At 39.9% G+C, this 21,074-nt stretch overlaps 3 protein-coding genes and 2 non-coding genes across 6 annotated transcripts; 3 read left to right on the top strand and 2 right to left on the bottom strand.

Moving 5' to 3' along the window:
* Nucleotides 1-4,624: 4,624 nt before the first annotated feature.
* On the bottom strand, nucleotides 4,625-9,195 carry LOC137181785 (uncharacterized). Of its 2 annotated transcripts, XM_067587773.1 has the most exons (3): nucleotides 8,574-9,195; nucleotides 6,486-7,270; nucleotides 4,625-5,125 (listed from the first exon to the last, which is right to left on the bottom strand). In XM_067587773.1, the coding sequence occupies exons 1-3, from the start codon at nucleotides 8,752-8,754 to the stop codon at nucleotides 5,120-5,122; spliced, it is 972 nt and encodes a 323-aa protein (XP_067443874.1). In that variant the 5' UTR covers nucleotides 8,755-9,195; the 3' UTR covers nucleotides 4,625-5,119. The 2 variants fall into 2 exon arrangements, with proteins under 2 accessions (XP_067443874.1, XP_067443873.1); XM_067587772.1 differs by having other exon boundaries at nucleotides 4,625-7,270; nucleotides 8,574-9,153.
* A 736-nt stretch (nucleotides 9,196-9,931) lies between these two features.
* gnl3 (G protein nucleolar 3) lies at nucleotides 9,932-15,709 on the top strand. The gene is made up of 15 exons (XM_067587768.1): nucleotides 9,932-10,155; nucleotides 10,360-10,418; nucleotides 10,560-10,700; nucleotides 11,488-11,607; nucleotides 11,701-11,781; nucleotides 11,887-12,022; nucleotides 12,146-12,249; nucleotides 12,711-12,861; nucleotides 13,072-13,159; nucleotides 13,377-13,554; nucleotides 13,645-13,787; nucleotides 14,074-14,210; nucleotides 14,591-14,730; nucleotides 14,957-15,026; nucleotides 15,122-15,709. The coding sequence occupies exons 1-15, from the start codon at nucleotides 10,143-10,145 to the stop codon at nucleotides 15,220-15,222; spliced, it is 1,662 nt and encodes a 553-aa protein (XP_067443869.1). The 5' UTR covers nucleotides 9,932-10,142; the 3' UTR covers nucleotides 15,223-15,709.
* On the top strand, nucleotides 12,480-12,556 carry LOC137182320 (small nucleolar RNA SNORA47). Its single transcript, XR_010928321.1, has one exon. It is a non-coding gene; the product is annotated as a small nucleolar RNA SNORA47 (small nucleolar RNA).
* Nucleotides 13,849-13,922, top strand: LOC137182318 (small nucleolar RNA SNORD19). The gene has a single exon (XR_010928319.1). It is a non-coding gene; the product is annotated as a small nucleolar RNA SNORD19 (small nucleolar RNA).
* A 149-nt stretch (nucleotides 15,710-15,858) lies between the features above and the next one.
* Nucleotides 15,859-21,025, bottom strand: glt8d1 (glycosyltransferase 8 domain containing 1). The gene is made up of 9 exons (XM_067587771.1): nucleotides 20,507-21,025; nucleotides 19,619-19,717; nucleotides 18,782-18,992; nucleotides 18,576-18,687; nucleotides 18,388-18,472; nucleotides 18,145-18,257; nucleotides 17,789-17,955; nucleotides 17,542-17,654; nucleotides 15,859-17,201 (listed from the first exon to the last, which is right to left on the bottom strand). The coding sequence occupies exons 1-9, from the start codon at nucleotides 20,520-20,522 to the stop codon at nucleotides 17,017-17,019; spliced, it is 1,101 nt and encodes a 366-aa protein (XP_067443872.1). The 5' UTR covers nucleotides 20,523-21,025; the 3' UTR covers nucleotides 15,859-17,016.
* Between the last annotated feature and the right edge of the window lie 49 nt (nucleotides 21,026-21,074).

Here is a 21,074-nt window from a genome sequence, read left to right as displayed (position 1 = left end):
CATACACTGCTGCTTTCTTCTGCTCTTTCCTGTGCGGATACTCCTTAGATTGAACCACTGGGTGGGCGCCAAGTGTTTTAATTCTACATATGGTGGCTTTAATTACACTGGGTTATAAATTGCTGCTCTGGGGCTGAAATATAATCAAGTAAGGTCAAAGAGGCATATTTATTACAAAGTTAAAGTAGATATTTATGGCGTGCTGGCTAATGCAAATGATCTTTTTTTACTGTATAAACTAGAGCGGACTAGCTTACATCCATGCTCTCTTGCTCAGTCATATCACTTAGTATGTCTTTTATTGAGCCCATGACTAATACTCTTCTCTGATGCTCCTAACCTACATGCATCTACTGACCGCAAACCATATTTATGAAATTTAATATTTATGCCAGCCTCTTGGGTTATGAACTGCCATCTTCATGGAGGGCTTAAACTGGAGATCAATCAATATTTGAATGAGATCGCCAGAGAACAGTCGCATCTCACTGCTCAATCAATCAACCAACAGCTGCCACACACTGAAACCTCATTAGCTCATAAAATATTGACGAACTCTGCTATTTTTAGAATTGTTTGAGATAAAATTGTCCCTCTTACAAATGTAGACACCGTAGTAGTACCATTTTAAGAGTGTGACTGCACTGGTGTATCAATAAACCTTAGTTATACTGTAAATTATCAGCTCAGAAGCTGCATACCAATGAAACTCATCTTATTTCTGGTATTATTATTGCTAGTGCTGTTGTCCACTGAATGCCTGGTTTTCTTAGGCAAAATATCTTCTACTGAAAGCCTGGTCAAAGCCACTAACAAAATTTGTAGTTCTTTACTCTAAAAAATGACATGCATCTCCATCAGATGGCAGAATTATGACAAATTCACCAAATATGATGTGGAAATGCCAAACAGGCTCCCTGCTGCAGTTAAACCTTCTTCCAAAGTCGAAGTGAAAACAGTTCACAGCGGGTCTGTAGACTATCCAGAGTAACAGCTTTGCAAAAGAAGGACTGCTGCTGACTTTTTCAACTAAAACCACATACAAAGCTGGATGCCGAAATCTTGGAGTTGTATATCTCAAAACCTGGGCTGAAAAAAAAACTATTTGATTGATTAGATACAGTTAGTGAGAAAATCAGGTTCGTTTTGAGTGAACTAACCCTTAAAATGAAAAATTTACATGTTTTAGCATCAGGGAATTGGTTATAATTAACCATAAGAGGCTCCATGTAGCCCTCTGAAATAACTACATTTTGTTTCAGTCATAAAAGTAATATAACAGTGAGCGTCACTGTTATATTACTCATCTCCACAAGCAATCATGCCTTTTATTAATTAAATGCTGAGAAAAAAAATGAATCTAATATATGAACTATTTCTTTGTTGATTAATCCTTTTGCACAAGCCTTCATCTGATTCCAGTGGCTGATTGCACAACAGGGTTCTGATTACCTTTGATTGGTTAATGATTAATTATACAATAACAGTACGTAACAATAGCTTGTTGATCTTTCTAAAAGGAACGCTTATCACAACAGCTTCTGTTAGGTAGCTACTGAAATGTGATATGAGCAAGTGAAATGTGGTATATCAGCTACATCTTCCATCAGTCTTCTGGCTTCTCATCATTAGACTTCCTGGCTTTTCCTGCTGTGGGCAGCCGGCGTTTCCTGTCTGCACCTTGAAGAGCGAGTGGATGTGGCATGTCACCGCAGGTCACAGGGTGGTGTGAGAGTTACGATCTGTTGGGTCTCCTCGTGTTTGTACATAGTCTGAATACTCGCGGCTTTCAGACGTGCATTTGCTGTCGTTGGAGAAACAGGACAAATTAACATGACTGTGTTAAATATCACAAGAATAAGTGAGTATTCCACCACATCTGAACAGGCACATATCATAAAGATGTCATTGGAAACACATTGTGGTTCTGTTATTAACTGTTGTCTTACTTTGTTACAATGAGTGACAATGATATGAAACTACAGGCTGCCATGTGTAAATATATATATGTAAATATGTTCCTGTGGACAATGTGGGCCTCTCTACTTTTCTGATGGTAAAAGCAAATTACAGTTTTACACGCTTCTATTATTCATTGTCAGGTATAAGAAACATCGAAATGGAAAGTACCCCACCAGGTGTTGTGTATCTGTTACTACAAAAAAAAAAATAAATCAATTACACATCGCTTGTCTAAATACAGACTGTGGACACATCATGAGTTGAAGGAATTCAGTGTGGTTTGAATATAAGAGATGTTTTATGTACAGCAATAGGACTTCAAACAGATGAATGCTGTCGCTTTCCAACAGTCCTTTTTATTTTTTCACAGCAGGCAACACACTTGTCATAGTACAGGAAAAGCACAGGTGTTACTGATAACATTACCAATGTCTCTGCTCTATTTAAGTGTCCCAGTGGATCAGCATGCACAGTGCACATCATTAATTTTATGATTTACACCTGTGCTTTCCCCAATGTGACATGACAATATGTCTTCCTTGAAAAAGACTCTAAAATATTCATCAGGTGATAAATATTAAACATTCTGTTGATACTCCATCAAAATGAATTGCCTGTTATAAAGCAAATGGGGATATATTTTACTGAGAAAATGGTGGCTGGTTAAAACCCTCCAGAACAAATGTCCCAGTATCTTCATCAGTGATTAACATATTTGCATATTTTCTAAATAGGGAAGGAAATTTGTTATTGCTGTCAACTATTCTGTGCCAGCAATCCCTTCACATGCCTAATGAGTGTGGCTCTACAACAGTGCAAAAATGTTTTACATCCTTTTTTCTAACCTCTTCGCTTAATCAGTCTTTTTTAGGATATCAAACCTTGACATACATGAGTGTCATTAATAACTGATAATGGCTACATTCAATTTAGGAGTTATCAGGAACACCTGTGCTATTCCTGAAATGACAAGTCAAAACGTCTGCTTTGAGAAATTCAGGCATTATTCAGGCTCCTCCTCTGACTGTGAAAGCTCCTTTTCTTTTCATTATCCTCTTAAAACTGAAGTGATTTCATTGGGAACATTTCTAATAGGTTTTTGAGATAATCAGAGTTAAGTATAATAAAACAATATAATTGCAAGTGAAGAGGATGGTGTATGATGGGGGATTATTTTTCATTTGAGTCATTAAAAGTCAGCAGCTCTGGCCATCAAAAGCACTTGATACAGTACTTGATCTTGCTGAGAAACGGAAGCAATTCAATATAAATTTTTAACAGTCAGCTAACCCAGATTACAAAAATCATACTTTTCTCACATACTTTTGGTGAAATCTATCCTCTTGAATGCATCTGGTTTTCTTTGCCCAGGTTTTGAGAAATCCATTACTGCCTCCACCCCAATACAAATGTGAATGAATCATCTTTGTGGGGATCAAAGCCCTAAAAATGAACATCAATCAACAAGTCTTTGTAAAAGTGCTGTCTGTCTTACTCTGGATAATCTATAGACCTCAGTGTCAACAGTTTTCATGGGGACTATTTCTACGGCAGAAAGCAGTGTCAAATGAAAAATTTCACATTGAGGTCCTTAAGACATAAACTATACTAAGATGGCACTAAATTCAAAGCAACCATATGCACCTGGTTCTGGTCCTATATTTATCAAACTTACTAAGCATAGCACTTACGAATGCTCTAAAGGGCCAATTTAGGAATACGTCTCGGAGTGGCATTCATGAGAAGCTCTCAAGTGTTCACATGATTAATCACATGTATGCTGAGCAGTAATAGTCAGGCAGATACATGGATTTACCCTACATCTGCCCCCATTCTTTTTTTAAATCACTATATTTTATGTATATATTGCAAAAACATTTACTGTAATTTAAATTTCTGTAAAATCTTTAATATCTTGAATAGCAATTAACATGGAATTAAGAAATACTATTGAAATACTACTATGAAACTGGCTGAAATTGAAACAAATAGGAAACTAAACTGGAGCAGGAAAGAATTCTTCTGAGGGTAGACAAATCATTACAGAACAGAAAATAGTTTTGTATCACACTGACAATTCAGACTATCAAGATGCACAAGTGGTTGCAAAGAAAATCAGTGCCAGCTTTGTGTTATTTGCATCTGATAAATGCAAAAGATAGAAAAGAGGGAAAAAAACTGGCTAAAAATACCCTATTCTCAATTATAAATATTGCTTCAGTAAAAGTATGAATGGGCAGCAGTGGTTCAGAAGGTAAAGCCGGTTGTCTACTGATCAGAAAGCCGTGGTTCGATCCCCGGCTCCTCCAGTCCACATGTCAAGGTGTCCTTGGGCAAGATATTGAACCCCAAATTGCTCCTGATGGCCATCAATGTGTGAGTGTTTGTGTGAATGGGTGAGCATAAAAACATTGTGGGGCACTTTGGATAGTAAGTTCTGTATCGCTCCTGATGAGCAGGTTGGCACCTTGCATGGCAGCATCTGCCATCAGTGTGTGAATGTGTGTGAACGGGTGAACGTTGGCATGTTGTAAAGCGCTTTGAGTGGTCGATAAGACTAGAAAGGTGCTATATAAATGCACCATTAGTAATGATTTTGTACACACATTCACTCAACATTTCTAAGTTGTCTTTCTTTACACAATAGAAGACAGTTATCATGGATACTCAATTGCTACTTTATTAAAAAATAACATTTAATATGCAATGATACAACACTGTACAGTAGAGTGTGTGTGTGCAGGGGAAGCAAAGTTGTCCCAGAGTAGACTGAGTGAGGGGCTGCTGGTCAGCTGTGAGGATGCGCTGAAGTTGTCTCGTGCCGCATTCATCACACGTAGGGTTTAACTTAGGCAGGACTTCCCAGAGCAACTGAGCCTTGACACACTCTGAAGGTATTAACATTTCATCTTATTTTATTTAGTTCATCTTTTCCAGGCCATTATTATTTCCATGTTTATATCCACAAATCCAATGGGAAAACTCACAAACCCTGAGTTTCTGACTTGTAATATAGCTGTTTCAAGTCAGACATTAGTATTACTGGTATACCCTCGTGTTATGAATGCAGCATCCTGAGAGGAGAAAGGGTCTACTGTTCAATGGAGTCAGTCCAGGATGGGCAGAGGAAGTACCTGATTCTATGATAAACCAGCCATCACTTCTGAAAATGTGGTAGAAACACAGGTGAACATAAATCAATGCAGACTGAGAACCCTGAAAATCCACAGATAGGTTCAGCTAATACTGTATGGCCCTATTATAGAGTGAATTTCTGCATCGTCTAGGACAGATGCCGCAGTGCATGTCATTTAAAAAAAAAAAAAAAAGACACCACAAATTCTTAAATGCATGATAGGTTGGGACTAGTGGTATTTTACAGAATATCACATTTTCACAAAAAAGTGGAGCAGTCTCACAACAGAGTTCTCCATATTTCAATGGACAACATGAAGCACTGATGATGTGAGATGGCAGTATTTAGCTCTGCAACAATGTAACAGCACCGAGAAGAAAAAAAAAAAAGCAAAAATGAAGACAAATATGGAGATAAGTGCAAGATCAGATTCCTCCTTGTAAACTGGAAAAGTCTCAAGTCTACAGTTTGTGGCGGTATTTCAAGATCAACAGTCATGATTGTTCAAGATCAGCAATTACGATTAAAGATCAGCAGTCATGATTGTTGATCTTGAAGAAGGCCTGAGGGCCAAAATATCATGTGGATATAAGAAAAATGCATATGGAGCCAGAGTGTGCGACCCTTTTTTCTACTCTCAAGACTAAGCCAGAAAACAAACGGGCTTCATTTGTCAAGTCATTTATTCTGTAGTTAATTTAAATTTTATCTGAGAAAATTGAGATCATTTCATGCATACTCTGACTGTTATTTTTAGGCTAAAATAATGAACACAAGATAGGTGCAAAGCCTGCAAATTTTAAACTCAAATGTGAACTTGTGGATATGAAGTGACTGGTTGAAGATAAGCTGTGACCGTGCTGAACATTGTTGCATTTCTTTATGCATCTCAGTTTCAAGGCATGTGTGGAAGACTTCATCATGCTAATTATGTGACTAAGGAAAGGCTAGATAATTCAAAAAGGCTAGCTAATAACTCAAATTGTGTCTCAGAGATTTAATACTCAGTGACAAGTACAAAATTAAGTAAATGACATACTAAATTGGCTAATACAAAACCTATTGAGGGACTATGGCGTGGAGAAGTATTAGGTTAGATAAAAAACTTGCTCTAAGAGTTGCAGAATTTCCTAGTTCTTGGAAAGTAGAAAGAAAAAAGCCTCGTCTTAATGGCAGCGATTTTAGCTTTTTGTAGAAAAGTTTCCCACATCAATATGATTCACAAACTGGGTTGTTCAACAACACACTTGCATCATTGCCCTGAGAAATATGTTCCCTCACGGCTATGGGTCTGGAGATGCCTCTTTATTTTGTCAGAGCGGCTGAAGCACTTGCCACACACGGGGCAACTGTAAGGCTTCTCCCCTGTATGGATCCTCATGTGTACCTTCAGGTGAGCCATCTGTGTGAAGCCCTTTCCACAAATCTGGCAGCGGAATGGTTTTTCTCCCGTGTGGCTACGCTGGTGCTCCTGCAGTCTGCCGGAGGAGCTACAGCATTTCCCGCATACACCACAGCGATAAGGTTTTTCCCGTGTGTGCACTTGTACATGCACGTGCAAGTGGCCAATGTGACTAAACGCCTCGCCACAAACCTTGCAGCAGAAGGACGACATGTGACCTTGTAGGGGGGATTTTTGATGGGGGCAGTCAACAGCGTTGGCTCCTTGGTTGCGCATGTGAGAGGCCTGTCCTCTGTTAGCCCCATTTCCATTTCCCTTAGCACCAACCATCTGTCCTCCATTCTCCACCCCGATAATGTCAATGTTGTTCTCATTTGAGCAGTTTGGATTGACTGGTGCAAGAGGCTGGGCGCCGCTGTTGGAGGAAGTAGAGCCTCTGTGGCTTCCTCCACTCTCTGCCTTCACATGCCTCGAGGAGCCTCGAGATCCGGGATCCCGTTCTCTGTTCTCCACACCTTGACTCTGAGGGAGGTTGGATGTGTGAGGGCCATCCTGGGGATATTGATTTCCAACTCGTGGGGGAGTGAACATGTTCTCTGGTGTGCTGCAAGAGCCATGGCCACGAAGCTGATCATCTCCTTGGTTGGGCCGGAGGTCTCTTTTATCCTTGATCTGAATGGGAATACGTTCTTCGTGCCCCATGCTGGGACTCCACTCACGCCGTGGATGCTCACCATCCTCCTCTTCCAACAGCGCCATTGACGGACGATCTGTGAACACAGCAGGAGAAAGAGGCTCAGGTGAAAATATTAACTACACTGCAGCAAACACAACTCTGTCTATAGCACAATCCAGTTTTCAGTTTTAGATTTTATTAAACTACCAAAGTGGACTTGGTCCTTATCTTAGTTGTAGTTAACCTGTAAACCTATAGAAGAGCCACCAGCGCACCTGGAATTGTTAACTGTTCTTCTGTAAAACATCTTTTTACCAGACAACGTTTTTCATCAAAGTAGCAAAGAGCTGAACTCATTAACTTCACTGAAACTAACAGAGAATGGCTGGATGTAAATATATAAACCGTGGTGATACAGCATCATGTGTAAATTCTAACTGAGCTGTTAGAATTTCTCAACATAAAAGTACAATGTTTCCTCCAAGAAACTGTTAAGCAGAGGTGGTAAAACACCCAAATCCTGACCAGTTTAGTTACAAAATAATAGCCTATACAATAGACACACATTTAGATATCTGGCATTTGATGTGAATAAAAACACGTCATTTTTTAAATTTCATACCAGTATCCTAATTTCAATGACGTTAATAGAGGTTGTGTTAATATCAGGCGAAGTGGCCCACCTCAACTATAACACAGTCAGCGAGACCCTCAAACAATAAACAATGCTATATGTGGTGCCTTTTTAGAGTATTCACCCCCTTCGACTTGTATACTACGTTGTATATAGTAATATTAATTCACAGTGGATGTAACTGGGATTGTTGACACTAATGTGAAATGTGAAAATAATAATACTAATGTCGAGTGAAAGTTTTTGAAAAAATCTCTACAAATGGATTGAAATTAAGAATGCATTACGCATCCACAGTCCCAATAATTACGTTAATGGCACCTTTGGCAACACTTAAGCAGCAGTTTCAGATTTTGGTCTTTTAAAAGTGGAGAACACAACAAACACTTTGACACAACACGTGAAAAGTGCATTTCGTCAGTGTGCACTAGTGTCTGTCACTGTCAAACATGCATTAATAACAGTTACACTGGCAGTGTCAACATGCAGACAACCCGGGTGCAGGCTAGTCGGCTAACGAACAAAGGTTGCTAACGCGCTAGCCGCTTCACAACTACAGCAGCTAACGTCAATTAGCTCGCTAACGGCTAAAGTTAACTTGCTCGGAAGTGAGGCAACACTATTCTGAGGCTGTTTCGTGTGTGCATTTATATATTCGTCCTGCACGCAGTCATTTCTATATCTCTACCTAATGCTACCCCACAGGCTCGGCTAAGAGGGCATAAAGGGGAGCGACTCCACCGTTAGCTTTCAGTTGGCTAACCTGGCCATATTTCAATCCCAGCGTCTCGCAGCCTTCGTCTCAGATGGTCGTTCTCTCGCTCCCGGATCGCTATCTCCTCCTGGTACTCCAAAATCGTGTCCTCGACAGATTTGTAGATCTCCTGTGCAGCAAGCATGAGCCGCTCAGTCAAAAAGACGTTTAAAAACTGCAGTTTGGTCATCGTCTTGGGTTTGCACGGAGCTCTCGTTATCAGCCAAAATGGACCAAAAAAAGATGCTCAACCCAATCACGTGACCCCCGAGGAGTTCTTCTTCTTCTTCTTCTTCTTCTTCTTCTTCTTTTTCCTTCTTCTTCTTCTTCTTCTCCTTCGCCTTCCTTCTGTGAGGTTTTACAGCAGTTGGCATCCATGATGTTGCATTACAGCCACCTTCAGGTTTTATTCTTTGTCTTTTCAGTTCAGTCGTCCTCAAAAAACTTAACCATTTCCTCCCTTCAACACTGTCTCCACATTCCAATATATAATTTAGCTAGACAGCATTCTCACAGCTAGCAAGTTAAAGTCTGAATGGCCCCCTCTTTAGCTTTAGGAAGGTTAGGTTAGTGCTACAATGCAAATTTTGAATTCAATATCATTTGCATATGGTGTTGAAGCAAGATGTAGAACTGTATGGCATTCATTTGGGGGGGGGGGGGGGGGGGGGGGGTTGTGGTGCTCATGTCCCACTCTGAGAGCTCCCACACTTTTAAAATCGCTGCTCCACCCCTGTTGCTCTGCCCAATTCTCAGCCTGCTTATAATTACTTGCTCTTTTCGTTTTGTCGCCCTACTTCTTAACATACGTACTCTGTTATGGATAGAGTGTAAATGTCTCCCTTTTATTGCATTATCGCAATGCTGTTACCACTGTTGATTTACCTTTCTTCACACTATGCCTTTCCCCTCGGATTTTGATCATTTATCATGATCATTTGTTTTGATCATTTGTTTTGACTGCTTCTTTTGCCAATTTGTCTGCTTTCTCGCTTCCCGAGATACCTGAATGTGCTGAGACCCACGTGAATGTGACATTTTTCCCATAAAGAAGATCCTGATGTGACATGTACGAAGTGAGATTATTTGGTTAGCCATCTATCTTTGGGCTTAAGGTTTTCCGGTATCACGAAGCTGGCTCACTTTCAACTTTATTCACTTTGTTCACTTTTTTTTTTTTTTACAATCTATGTTTCTATGGTTTTTAACCCTATGCTTTTAAGTGGGCTAAATCACCATGGAAACTTACGCTGAACCGCAAACCTGCCATAGTGGCCTTATTTTCCTAGGATGGCGAAGTTGTGACCCGCCCTACTCCACCTCTGATCCTAACCAATCTCACTCCTCATGCCTAAACCTAACGAACCCGACCAAGGAAGGTAACGAGCACTAGCCAATCAGAGGCCAAGTAGGGCGGGTCATGACTTCACAATCCTAGGACAACAATTTGGCCTCCAGCTCAGCAGGTGGCGTAAAGATGTGCCGGTAAAAGCGGAAACGACAAAACGTAAAATTTGTGAGCTCCTCCACGTGTGAGAGCAGTCTAGTCAGTCACATTGGCAGGTCCACAGCTCCACGATGAAACGACCAAGTAAGTACAAGCTTTATAGCAATGTTAAAGAAATATATTAGCGTATGAAATTACTCTTTAAGGCTTTATTGTTCTGCTGTCTTATCCGCTAACTATAATCATTGCTAACAGCCAAATTATCAATTATGCTTAGTCTGCATTAGCTTCGTCTTTAGCTAACGTTAGCTGCAACCAACGTGTTTTATCCTTTTTTTTTTTCTTCAGAGTTAAGGAAAGCAAGTAAGAGGGTCTCATGTGCCAAACGTTATAAAATACAGAAGAAGGTAAGTGTCTACCATCAAAGAACTGTTTTACTAAAATGCCCATGTGGGAGACATGAGGCTGCTACCGCTAATTTCTGAGTTGTTTGATACATTTAAACGTCCGAGAGTTTGAGTTACATTTGGTTGGTGTTATGTTTTCAGGTCCGAGAGCACAACAGAAAGCTGAGAAAGGAGAACAAGAAGAAAGGAGTGAGCAAACGAGTGAAGAAGGACATCGGAGTGCCCAGCAGTGCTCCATTTAAAGAGGAGGTCCTCAGGGAGGCAGAGCAGAGGAGGCTGCAGGTCAGCACTACTCTCCTCAGGCTGCTTGTCTCAGTCACCAGCCTGTAGTAATGTGTACCTGTAGTGCATCTGGACACTGTGTTTATACTGGTGATCTTTTTATTCCACCAAAATCATTGGCATGCAGCATTACCACTTAGTTTCCAATTGGGGTTAAGGAAAACATAAATATGGATATTTGGCGACTGATTCTGTTTTTTTTTACCACTTAAACTTATGAAAAAGTGTTGAACGTTGTAGCAAAACCCTTAACGCTGTTTAAACCCACTTTCAGATTTGTGAAACTTTTACTTGGTTTATGAAAACAGAAAAAAGGGCAATTTCACTGCTATTTCTCCATCCAGAACAGAAATTGGGTCCAGATCAAAGACCACTATACTTAAACCTGTCAAATCTGGACTAGATTATCAGGGAGACTCCAGAGAGTCATTAAAACACAGTTTCAGATTTGTGCAAACTGAAAAAAGGTCTTTTACTTATATTTCTCCATCCAGACCACATTAGATTAGGTCCAGATCAAAAACTTCTAAATTTAGACTCGTCAAATCTGGACATGATGATGATGATGATGATGATGATGATGATGATGATTATTATTGGGATTGGACAATGCTACGACTATTTAGTGGTTTATGTGGTGAAAAAATGGAGACTTGGCTGCTAAATATAATTGTTTTCCTTAACTTTCCCCTTAACCTCAAATTAGAAGCTGACTTCAGCGTTGTAATGTTGCATTTTTCTTCATTGCTCCATCGGTATACTCATTAAACATATTTTTGTGTCATAGATTGAAGAAGAAAAAGAAAGAAGAAAACAAGCTAAAAAAGAGGAGCGAGCCCAGAAGAGGAAGAAGGACAAGGAGGCTGCGAGTAAAGAAACAGAACCCAAAGCCAAGAAAGCTCGGCAGGTAAAAGACTAACGCAGCAATCATACATCAAATCAGAATTTAATCACTTCACTGTTTACTTATTTTTATTTATTTTTGGTTTGTAATTTCCAGGAGGAGAATGGAAAGCGTTCAGAGAAACAGTCTGCTCCAGACAAGAACTCAAAACAGTTCCTTTGCTCTGAATTAAACAAGGTAACACAACCTGGTCTTACTCAGTGCTTTACTGTAGAAATAAATGTTTTTTAATTCAAACTCAAACTCATCTGACAATCCTCAATCTGACCTCCTTCTCTTCAGGTAATCAACACGTCTGATGTTGTTTTAGAAGTCCTTGACGCTCGTGATCCACTGGGGTGCAGATGTCCACAGCTGGAGGAGGCAGTGCTGCAGAGCGAGGGCAACAAGAAACTGATTTTGGTTTTAAACAAAATAGGTAAATGGACATGACACTGCCATGTTAATTTATGGTCAAGCGTACACACAGATTATTAGTTTTGTGGTCTAGTGTGAATTGAAAGGACAATATATGTTATGTAAATATGTTTCTGTGTTGTAGATCTGGTACCTAAGGAAAACGTGGAGAGGTGGATACAGTGTCTACAGCAGGAGTTTCCAGTTGTTGCGTTCAAAGCATCAACACAGATTCAGGACAGAACAGTGGTAGGTGGTGCATTTTATACATCAATGATCAATAAATGTTTAATCTCGCAGCGCCTGTTCATTCCCATCCAGCTTTTTGGTATGTAATTTGAATTTCTATGGTCTCACAGTTTGGATTAATTTTACAAAGATGCTGGTTAACTCTGCATCTTTTGTAAAACTGTCACAGAATGCATACAGCCAGTATTTGCCTGATTGCTAAGAAATGTGTTTGGTTAACTTTTGTTCAACGGAGGACTGAGAAGGTTGAGCAGCTTGTGTTGTGCTGTTATAACTGGTTATAGCCTCCAATAGTAACAAACAAACCACTCTGTTAAGTGGCTCTGTGGTATGCAGATCTGATAATGTGTGTTTGTGAACAAAACAAAATGTGTTTTTAGTGGGCCTTTAAAAAAAAATTCAATGTGTGCACACAATGTGAGTTTTGCTTTTAAGTGATTTTACTGTTCTGTCCTTATCAGCAAGCAAAGAAAAGCAGGATAGTTGCCTCCAATGAAGTATTGGACAAATCCAGAGGAGCAGCCTGCTTTGGAAACAGTTGTCTCACTGAGCTCCTGACAAGTTATGCTGCAAACATGCAGAATGCAGCTTCTCTCAGAGTGGGTATAGTTGGTAAGCAGTGTTTTCCCAATATAAAATTTCTTGTTTTCCTTTCTGACAATAGGACTTTCAAGGAGATGTTTGTTATCTGAAGGTTGTGGATTTATATGAAGTGTTGAGTTCTATGAAGACCTAAAATCCAATCTTAGGTAGTTGTGTGGTGTAGATTAATCAGTAATTAGTCTGAACCCTCTATTTAACACAGTCTCCTTTTACCCTCAGGCTTTCCTAATGTGGGAAAGAGCAGTCTCATCAACAGTATGAAAGGAATCCTTGCATGCAATGCCGGTGTCAAAAGAGGCATCACAAAGTAAGAGACTAATAAACTTGGAAGAGAATTATAACATTTTCTCTGGGATTGTTATCACATTGCAGATTTAGCAGAATTCCCTATTACAAATTGGAATCATTATGTGCATCACTGACTATATCCCAGTTGACAAATTTGTGTTTCCAACATATTTCCTAGGCCTTTTTAATTCCTAGCTTATCCCCATGATGAAATGTTTACCCCTTATCACCCCCAGATCCATGCAGGAGGTGCACATTTTGAAGAATGTGAAGCTTCTAGACAGCCCAGGAGTCATAGCATCACCGTCCAACCCTCCAGCCTCTATGGCTCTGAGGAGCCTGCAGGTGGAGGAGGGCCAGGAGAGTGTGCTGGAGGCCGTCAGGACTCTGCTCAAACAGGGTGACAAGACTCAGGTAGGGAAATTATGTCAAGTAGGAGCATATGATTTTTTTTGTCAATTAAAAGGGTAAAAGGCATTTATCATCTGTCCTCACTTGTTTCAGATCATGCTCCAGTACAACGTCCCCGACTTCAGAAATTCTCTGGAGTTTTTATCCTTGTTTGCCAAAAAGCGCGGCTATCTGCAGAAGGGTGGAGTCCCAAACACGGAGCAGGCAGCCACGGCTTTCCTTGCTGACTGGACTGGGTGAGTGTTAGTTTTTTCCTGAAGGATCAGGAAGGGGGGGGGCAGCTGCAGTGCATCAGTGTGGAAATGAGGACAAAACGCATTTCTGGATTTCACAATGAAGACTTCTAATCCAACTCTGATCCAAACACTGTGCCAGGCTAACTGCAAATATATGTAGTCATTCTGTACGTAATCAAAATTAGTGTTACTCTCTTCTCTGGGGCTGTATTTTTAGGGAGCAAGTGGTATTGTCTCTCTTGATCTTGAGTCACAGATGTCTGTCTCTGGCTTGGTTTTCCCTCAGAGCCAAGATGAGCTACCACTGTAAGGCAGCAGAGAACCACAGCCTGCCTGCCTACCTGTCTGACACTGTGGTCGCTGAGATGCAGAATGGCTGGGATCTAAACAAGCTGAAAACTGGCAATGAGGAAACTCTGAAAGGTACTGGCATTAAATTTGTGTCTGCTTTAACATAAGTCTGAAAACCAGCACTATTATGACAACGCAGTAGCCTCTGTGGCCTTGTCTCTTTATCGTCGCCCACTTTCAAAAAAAATAAAAATTAGCTTCTGTTCTTTTGACTTTGTTAATGAGAGTATAGGACTGCGTTTTCTGGAACTTCTGAAACCAAAATGTAACATTCATGCCCTTTTTCATACAGTAATTGTCCAGATGTTCAGAGATGTGAAAGTAACCAATCTCTTGGGGCCACTAGCAGGCTTTTACACTCTGGGCTTGTCAGTTTACTCTAGAAAAAAGAATGTAGTCACTTCTGACTGTGTTGCTGACACCAACTTTAATTTTTTTTTTTTTTTTTAAAGGTGTTAAATTTCCAAACCAGGCCAGCAGTATAATCTTCATCTCTAAAGGCCCCACTGCAGGCCTGCTGACAGTCAGTGACATCTCTGAAGAAAAACTTGCTGTTGAATCCAAAGAGGAAGAAGCAGAGAAGAATGATGAGGTAACTACAGATGTGACAAAAGATTCTGGAAGTCCGCTAGACAACACAGCTGCTTCAAATAATAACCCAGCCTGGAAATGAGGACAAAAACACAAGTCTTGATTTGTTGATGAAGACTTCTAATCCAACTCTGATCCTGCTGGCAAGAGAAGTTTTATTGAAAGCACTCTGTGTATCTTTAGGATTATTGGAATTTAAATTGTTGAAACATCTGCTCTTCTTGCAGCCTGAACAAACCGCTGAGGACTCAAATACAGCCGAAGAACCAGAGAAACCACAGAAAGCGCCGCTCAAAAGTAAACTCAGTTTATATATTTTCATTCCTTGTGTCTACGTTACTAATGTGCACACCTGTTTGGCTGGATTTTTATATCTCACCTCATCTTTCCAGAAAAACCAGGCCATGTGCAGTTCCAGTCTGTCCCCATCGACATCAGCCTCTCCACAGCTACAACAGATGACGCCTACGACTTCAACACAGACTTTAAATGATATTTGCACTTGCACTGCTTAATTTAACAGCCCGCATGGTCTGGTGGACATGCAGACATGGGTTTGTCAACATGTTGACATCTAAAATCACCGTCGAGGTGCCTTTGGCCATCTCATCATTAAAGGCAAAGTTGATTCAAAATCCCAGTTTGAAAGACACTTGCCTTGTTGGCTGGTTTCAGGCCAGTCATTGGTGTTTGTGCCCTTCCATTAGCTCTTTGAATATGGAAGACAGTGCGACCGTTTCCCAGGCAAGAAGCAGCCTTTATCCTAGACTACTAGGACTACTCCCATCCCAGGAAGTGGACTGATTTGGTGGTTATGTATTTATTCATTGACTTCTACCAGATGTTGGTGAAAAATCACCAGTTTTATGTGTCCAGAGGTTTTTGTAATCTCTTGTGTTCATGCAGAATAATGTATATAGACTTACTATACATGTAATAAACCCTCTACAAAGCCTCAGTCGGTTTTGTTTTTTAATACATCCATCGCCTGGCTGTCTTTTTGTCATGAAAACTTTACTGTCTGACCATGGATTCATGCTGTAACGACATTTGAATCTTGGAACAAGTAAATCTTGAAAAATGCCTGGTATTACAGATAATTGGACATAATATCACAAGATAACATTACAATGATAAAAATGTAGGATTTATTTCCTTTACTATACAAAAGATGACAAATATTTACACCAGCAAGGTGAATGCATTTGAAAAAGTATAAAAATCCTGACTGATGGGATAAAACACTTTGTGCAAACATTATGTTCTCCAATTTCTGCAGAGCTGCAGCTTGCTTAGTGGTCTGCATATAATGTCATTAAAAACCCCACTGTAACAGTTCAGCAAAAGAGGCAGTACAATACTGAATTAGTGTTCACTTATGGCATAATAAATGGATAGCTGGGGCAAATCGAAAAGCTACTGCACCATTAACTTTGCTGCAATTAACTGGTGTTGTACTGTAGTGGATTTATGTAGGAAAAAGGACTTGAACTGCATTTTCTAACTAACTGATGTCTCGCTTGCTGAGACAAGCACAGATCACTGTTAGAAGCTGTCAAAATGTGCAATTAAGTATGATAAAATTTATCACTTTTCCACAGGAAGTATTGAATTGAGGTAATGAGATCAGGCATGTGCATGGCTAATATGATTACAATTAATAACTGAGGGGAATATGTTCAAGTCACTTATTAACTCGGGCTGACTACTGCACCATTATAGTCGAGGTAACTGTATAAAATCCTTCAGTTTGCAAGTAAAGCAAGTTACTCATTATTAAGCTGCATATAAACACACCAAAATGACACTCATTGATTACTTGAACAGTGATGGCTTAAGCTGGTTATGTACATGGTGGTTTTGGCACATTGTCACAAGGTATTGTTACTGCTGACTAAGGTTGATGCATCAGTTTCGTTGTGATGTTGAGGGTGGAACACCATTTGTGATCATATACTGGAAAACACTTTTTTTTTAGTGAAACAGTCAAAAGCAATCTCAAGGGCACTGAGTTTCTGGACTAAGCAGCTGTGGAAAATATGTGCACTCCAAGTAACAATATAATCCTCTGGGTATAGAAAAAAAAAAAAAGGGATGAAATTTATGCTTTCAAGGGACACAGAGTACACACGTCTACATTTTCTGAGGATGACAGAATCAAATACAGGGCCTCTCTTCATATTTGTGTTTGTTCCTGAGATATCACGAGGCGTGGTCCTGCCTGGACAAGGCTGGCTTGGCTGGTTGAATGAAAAAACGAAAAGAAAAGAAAAAAAAAAAGTCCAGTCTAGTTGTCCCCTGCGTGTTTTCGCATGGGATGAAATTTTCCCGTCGGGTCTGGAATGTACCACTTGTCCCACACATCAGTAAAGGAGGAGGTTCTCCCCCAAGGCTTATAGTGTCCATTCCAGTGGAGGAGTTTGGCAGCTTTCACAAACTGTGGTGAGTAGCGGTTGCCAGCACCTGTCAGGCCTGGAAGACAAGGTTTTGCCATCATTACTGTCATCTTTACATTTATGTCACACCATGTACTGTTTAGGTGTCAAAAAATATTAAAGGCAAGCACCACCACCACCCAGAAGTGATCATTTCTGTATCAATAATCACTTTTTGTAACTTAAAAACTTGCATTCTTCATAGAAAATTCTGGTGCAATTAAACTTGACTAGATGTTGAGTTTGACAAGAAGATTGATACCACTCTCAGCTGCAGTCAGGACACGGTTAGCTTAGTTGAGCACAAACTTCTCATGCAGCACAAGTCTTGGTATTTCATCTACAATCAACTATTCAATGAATAAACCAGAACTCACCAAGGTGCCTGATGTGCCACATGGGGTCAATGGTGGAGTGACGTTTGTAGAAAACAATAAGGAGCGGGGGAGTTGTGACACTCTCTGCCAGTGTCTTACTGTACAGATCCTTCCTGAGGAAACCAACAAATTGAGCTTAATACAAAACAGTAAAAGGGAACAAATGTGAACTTTTGCCCTCAGTTGGTCAAATTTCACCAGGACAGACTCCCATTCAGCCGTCATCTCACCAATGTGAGTAACTCACTGTGTGTTCAGCTCCATCCAGTGCTTCAGCTGCCCGGTGATGTTCTGGTTCTTCCACTCAGTCAGGTTGGCGATGATGACCCCGGGGTTGAAGGAGCACGTGTTGGCCCTCATCCCCAGCTTTTTGATAGCGTCCTTCTTGAAGTCCAGGAAACCTAAATAGTTATTCTATTGAAGAAAAAAAAATCTTTAAGATTTAATCTTAAGAAAAGATTTAATCCAGTCTCACCACAATATATGAGAAAAATCCCACATTCAGAAATTGGCCCGGACACAGACAGTGTGTTTGAGGGTTGATTTCTCCTCTAAAACTGCAGCCCTGTCCTTCAATCAGTACAGAGGAAAAGAGGTGCCCACCTGATTTCCAGCCCCTCGAACGATGCCCTTAGCAGACGCTGAATCACAGTCATCAGAGAAGGCAGCAGCGTGTCCAAGTTTAAGGTTGGTGTCATAAAGCTCTTGAATATCCGCTGAGACCAAAGAGAACAGGCAAAGTCCATACATTAAACTATTTCCCCAAGATGTTAAATGCTGCATGAAAAACAAGAACAGTATGTTTTATATGGAGAGAAACTCTTCCTTTCTGGTGTAGTATCTTACCTTGTACAATGATATCATCATCCAAATAGATGGCTTTCTCTGCCTCGGGTATGTATAAAGGCAGATAATACCTGGCAAACGTCAGCTGTAAAATGGACCATGTGAGCAAAGTTTGTAAGAGACAAAACTAGACTGCAATAGCATAGATATTTATTCTGGGACATTAACAGTACATTTGTTCATCTCACCGGTTTTTCCAGCGTCTGAGGATCTTTAGATATCTTCCCACTGAGGAGCTCAGGCTTGAAAATAACTATCTTATATTTGATATTTTTTAGAGTTGTCTTGCTCAGCCACAAACTGTTGATAAAACAAAGAAAAAATGTTAAATAAAAAAAACCAAGGTGATATTACAGTATGCGTGTAGCAAGACAGACTTGCTTCAGTGTCTTACTTGAGGTGATCCACTGTGTCGTTCAGGGTCACTATGGTGAAGACAACATTGGCTTTACTGTTCTGGTAGACACTGTTCATGGCAGCAACCACAGCTCCAAGTCTCTCCTCAGCAGCAGTGATGAGAACAGGGATCTCCTCGCCCGTCCTCGCTGACTCTAGTCTGAGGTCAGGAGACAACTCGGACTCAAAAGGAAGAATCACCCCAGCATCTGGACGAAGACACATTTCACTTGCAACTGTGGTTTCATTTGAATGGTACACAACAACAATATAGAAGGTATTCTGAGAAGGAAAGTGTACCCCACATGTAGGTAGAGACCCCAGCTCAAAGATAAACATGCCTAAAGCATAAAGGATTTGTTTCTTATTTTGTGCATTTTTACAAAGCAAAGTAATACTCAAAAAATGGGTTCAAAGTAGTGTGCCATCCATTCAGGAACAGGTTAATGAGGCTATAAAGCAAATTAAGATGGAAAAAATGGCACATAGCTTACACAACAGGTTAGGTGAATCCCAGAGGATGTGAGACCCACTTGAAGAGTATTTATGTATTTATTTAATCTAGGTAGGAACAGTCAATGAACTCCTTTGTTTGTCTTAATGTCTAATGGACAACCATTATTTACTTTTTTTGTGCCTTTGACCCTCACCCCTCTTTTTTTTAATACAGATAATGTTGATCTTGATATGTAGGTCTTGAATACAAAACTGTTAATGTAATTGAGACAGACAGTGCACAGGAGAAGCTGAGAGACAAATGTAATAACTTGTGATTTTTTGTGTTGTGTTTAATGTCTAAAAAGAGAGTAAAAAAAGAGAGACTAGATAAACATACCTATGTTTTCTTTGTGTAGAAAGTCACTGAGGTTGAGGAGATTTCGTTGAACTATGATGAGGAAGGCCAAAGCCAGGAGCACAAGGATGACCACGTTTACTGTAAGAAAACAATGAAGAGCAGATATTTCAATAGCTGAGGTACACAGGGCTGCAGTGTCAGTGTGGGGACTGTGAGAGCCACAAAAGTAAATATAACTATTAATAAAATAATTTGCTGGGATGTATTATTTGATGTAAGTGACCGCCAATTTGCCTCAGTAGAGGTCAACCTATTAGTTTGTGTTAGTTAGCCATGGTCAGGTGGAATTCATTGCCAGGACATATTGTTTAAGAAAATACTAAAGATTGGCTCAAACAGTAAAATTGAACTGTGTGTGTAAACTAGGGGAAAATGAAATAAAATAAAATGTAGACCTGAGTGAAAGTAGAAATGTATGAAAGAATGAGTAATGTATTTTCATACACAGGACAGATAAATAGATAATTTAAGAATGTAATCAGACAAGGATTTAGGTTCATTAATGATGACTATTTATTTGTATGAAGAAAGAAAATAATCAAGTCTGCTATGAATTCTTGAACTGTGATTCATTTATAATTTGTGTTTGGTTTTAGTTTCTGTTTTTGTATTTGTACTTTATTTTTAATTCAAAAAGATGAGCTGATTTGTTTGTTTATATTATTATAGTATGTATGAGTGTGTATGACTGTATGTGTGGTGCAACCCGGGAAGAATAGCCAATGCTTACGTTGGTGCTAATGGGGATCCTAATAAATAAAGAGAAAGAAATAGTTTCTTTATGACTGTTTTCCATTCACATTGTATTATCTTGTTGACATGTCTCAGAGATGCAAATAAACAGCCACTTCATCCAAACTGACTCACCTCTCCTCAGCGTCATGACAACGGCCTCATCCGACCCTCCAGCACGTTTACTTAATATCAAACAAATAAAACTGGTAAAAAGCTGAAAGTTGACCTGTTTGCAGCCCGAGATGTATTACGTTAGCTGGCTGGCTAATGAGCACTGAGGTTAACCGCACCGCTGCGTGGCGACCGCAGGCACACACCGATATTAGTGTCTGTTAACTGTGCATACATATGCTAATTGAAAAGTATAAAATGCAGTTACAGTCAGCTCTAAGAGAGATAAGATGGGAGACAAATTCACGTTAAAGCCAAATTGCCAACTCAACATTAAGTTTATCCGTTTCCACAATTGCACGTAGTAATAGCTGTCCAATGTATGCCTGATTCTACCTTAACATTAGCGTGCTGTTTTCTCGATGCAAAAAATCTAATTGTAAGCTATATTGCAGCATACGTGCACGTTTCAATGACTGGACACACAATTTTACTACACACAGAATTTTATCGGTAAACTGTAATAGCTTTTTAAAAAAGTAGCTAGACTGGCAGTTATTTAGGCACACAAAGCTTTCCACTAACACGA

Source organism: Thunnus thynnus, chromosome 4 (genome assembly GCF_963924715.1).
Source record: "Thunnus thynnus chromosome 4, fThuThy2.1, whole genome shotgun sequence".
Taxonomy (NCBI): domain Eukaryota; kingdom Metazoa; phylum Chordata; class Actinopteri; order Scombriformes; family Scombridae; genus Thunnus; species Thunnus thynnus.
The sequence above is the reverse complement of the archived record's forward strand: the minus strand, read 5'-3'. Positions and strand labels throughout refer to the sequence as shown.

What these genes read in the sequence shown, in the direction of transcription:
- LOC137181785 (XM_067587772.1), bottom strand. Translation starts at nt 8,754, where the DNA reads ATGACCAAACTGCAGTTTTTAAACGTCTTTTTGACTGAGCGGCTCATG. An exon ending in TGGGATTGAAATATGGCCAG is followed by an intron (nt 7,271 to 8,573) that starts GTTAGCCAACTG and finishes CTGTGTTCACAG; the next exon opens with ATCGTCCGTCAATGGCGCTG.
- gnl3 (XM_067587768.1), top strand. An exon ending in CAATGAGGAAACTCTGAAAG is followed by an intron (nt 14,211 to 14,590) that starts GTACTGGCATTA and finishes TTTTTTTTAAAG; the next exon opens with GTGTTAAATTTCCAAACCAG. An exon ending in ACAGAAAGCGCCGCTCAAAA is followed by an intron (nt 15,027 to 15,121) that starts GTAAACTCAGTT and finishes TCATCTTTCCAG; the next exon opens with AAAAACCAGGCCATGTGCAG.
- glt8d1 (XM_067587771.1), bottom strand. An exon ending in TGGATGGAGCTGAACACACA is followed by an intron (nt 17,655 to 17,788) that starts GTGAGTTACTCA and finishes TGGTTTCCTCAG; the next exon opens with GAAGGATCTGTACAGTAAGA. An exon ending in GTGGCACATCAGGCACCTTG is followed by an intron (nt 17,202 to 17,541) that starts GTGAGTTCTGGT and finishes CTTGTCTTCCAG; the next exon opens with GCCTGACAGGTGCTGGCAAC.